A 1180-nucleotide genomic window follows, 5' to 3' on the forward strand; every position below is an offset into this window, starting at 1 on the left:
ACAATCAGTGGATCTGTGGGAGTTCTGGTACCATTTAGTTCACGTGAAGATCATGATTTCTTTCAACATCTTGAAATGCATATGAGAAGTGAAAATCCACCACTTTGTGGAAGAGATCATTTAAGTTTTAGAAGTTACTACTTCCCTGTCAAGGTAATTATTAATTTTTCTATAATCATAACTAAAAAAATTTTACTTAACTTAAAATCAAATGATGTTTAATACTTCACATGCTAGACTTATGATCTGAAATGATTCTGCTTTTAATGTATCTGATAACTACTAGATGATATTAAAACTTCGTTTTTAAATTTTCTTTGCAAACTATGTAAACTTCTATCAATTATTTCAGAATGTTCTGGATGGAGATTTGTGTGAGCAATTCAATTCCTTGGAGCCAGCGAAGCAAAAAAGTATTGCTGGGGATTTGGAGAGGAATCCTAGTGAAGTTTCTAAGAAATTGGAAGACATAAGAACGCACTATGCTTTCTAATCTTATTGTCGACTTGTACTACCTTACTGTGTTAACAAATGTAATTTTTGTCTACATTTTGAAACTATTGTATATATTAAATTTTAATAAACACTTCAATTAATATTGAGTAGCTTTTATTTATGAATTCTCCATAATACTAAGAAATTTATCGGTTTAATATATCATGAGAAATTACATAAATGTCTCAAAGTTAGTTTAATTTAACTTAAACTGCACTTTAATTTTGATTAACAAGATATTAAATAAAAAATTATTAATCATTAATGTGCAATTTTTAATTACGTAGCTGCTAATTGTATCAATATAACAGTGAACTTAATTTATATGAAAAAAAATAAAATTAATAAATATCTTTCATTTAATATTCATTATATAGTAAACCATTTTAATTTTTTATGCTAAAATTTTTGACCAATTTCAAATCTAAAATATATTTATACAAATATATCAACATCCCACAGCATATATTGCACTCTTCTTTAATCTATGGCATGTCTTTTTTTATAAACTTTATTTTAAATGTCTAAATAAATACATATACATAAAAAAAATATACAACATATATATATATATATATATATATATATATATATATATACAGGGCCGGTCCTGGGGTCCTCAGCGCCCTCAGGTGAATATTTACGTAAATTCACACAAAAAATTAGAAATAATCTAAAAGCGTAT

The 1180-nt window shown here is 25.7% G+C and overlaps 1 protein-coding gene across 1 annotated transcript; it reads left to right on the forward strand.

The window, feature by feature from the left end:
* Positions 1-3: 3 nt before the first annotated feature.
* LOC113373751 (splicing factor 3B subunit 3-like) lies at positions 4-579 on the forward strand (the record flags this gene model as incomplete). Its single annotated transcript, XM_026614026.1, has 2 exons — positions 4-153; positions 353-579. Coding segments are annotated over 2 exons (291 nt in total), but the record flags the coding sequence as incomplete, so codon positions are not given.
* Positions 580-1180: the final 601 nt, after the last annotated feature.

The sequence above is a fragment of the Ctenocephalides felis genome, unplaced genomic scaffold, assembly GCF_003426905.1.
Source record: "Ctenocephalides felis isolate EL2017-DRISC unplaced genomic scaffold, ASM342690v1 CF-g0.4_SCAFFOLD_01604, whole genome shotgun sequence".
NCBI lineage: Eukaryota > Metazoa > Arthropoda > Insecta > Siphonaptera > Pulicidae > Ctenocephalides > Ctenocephalides felis.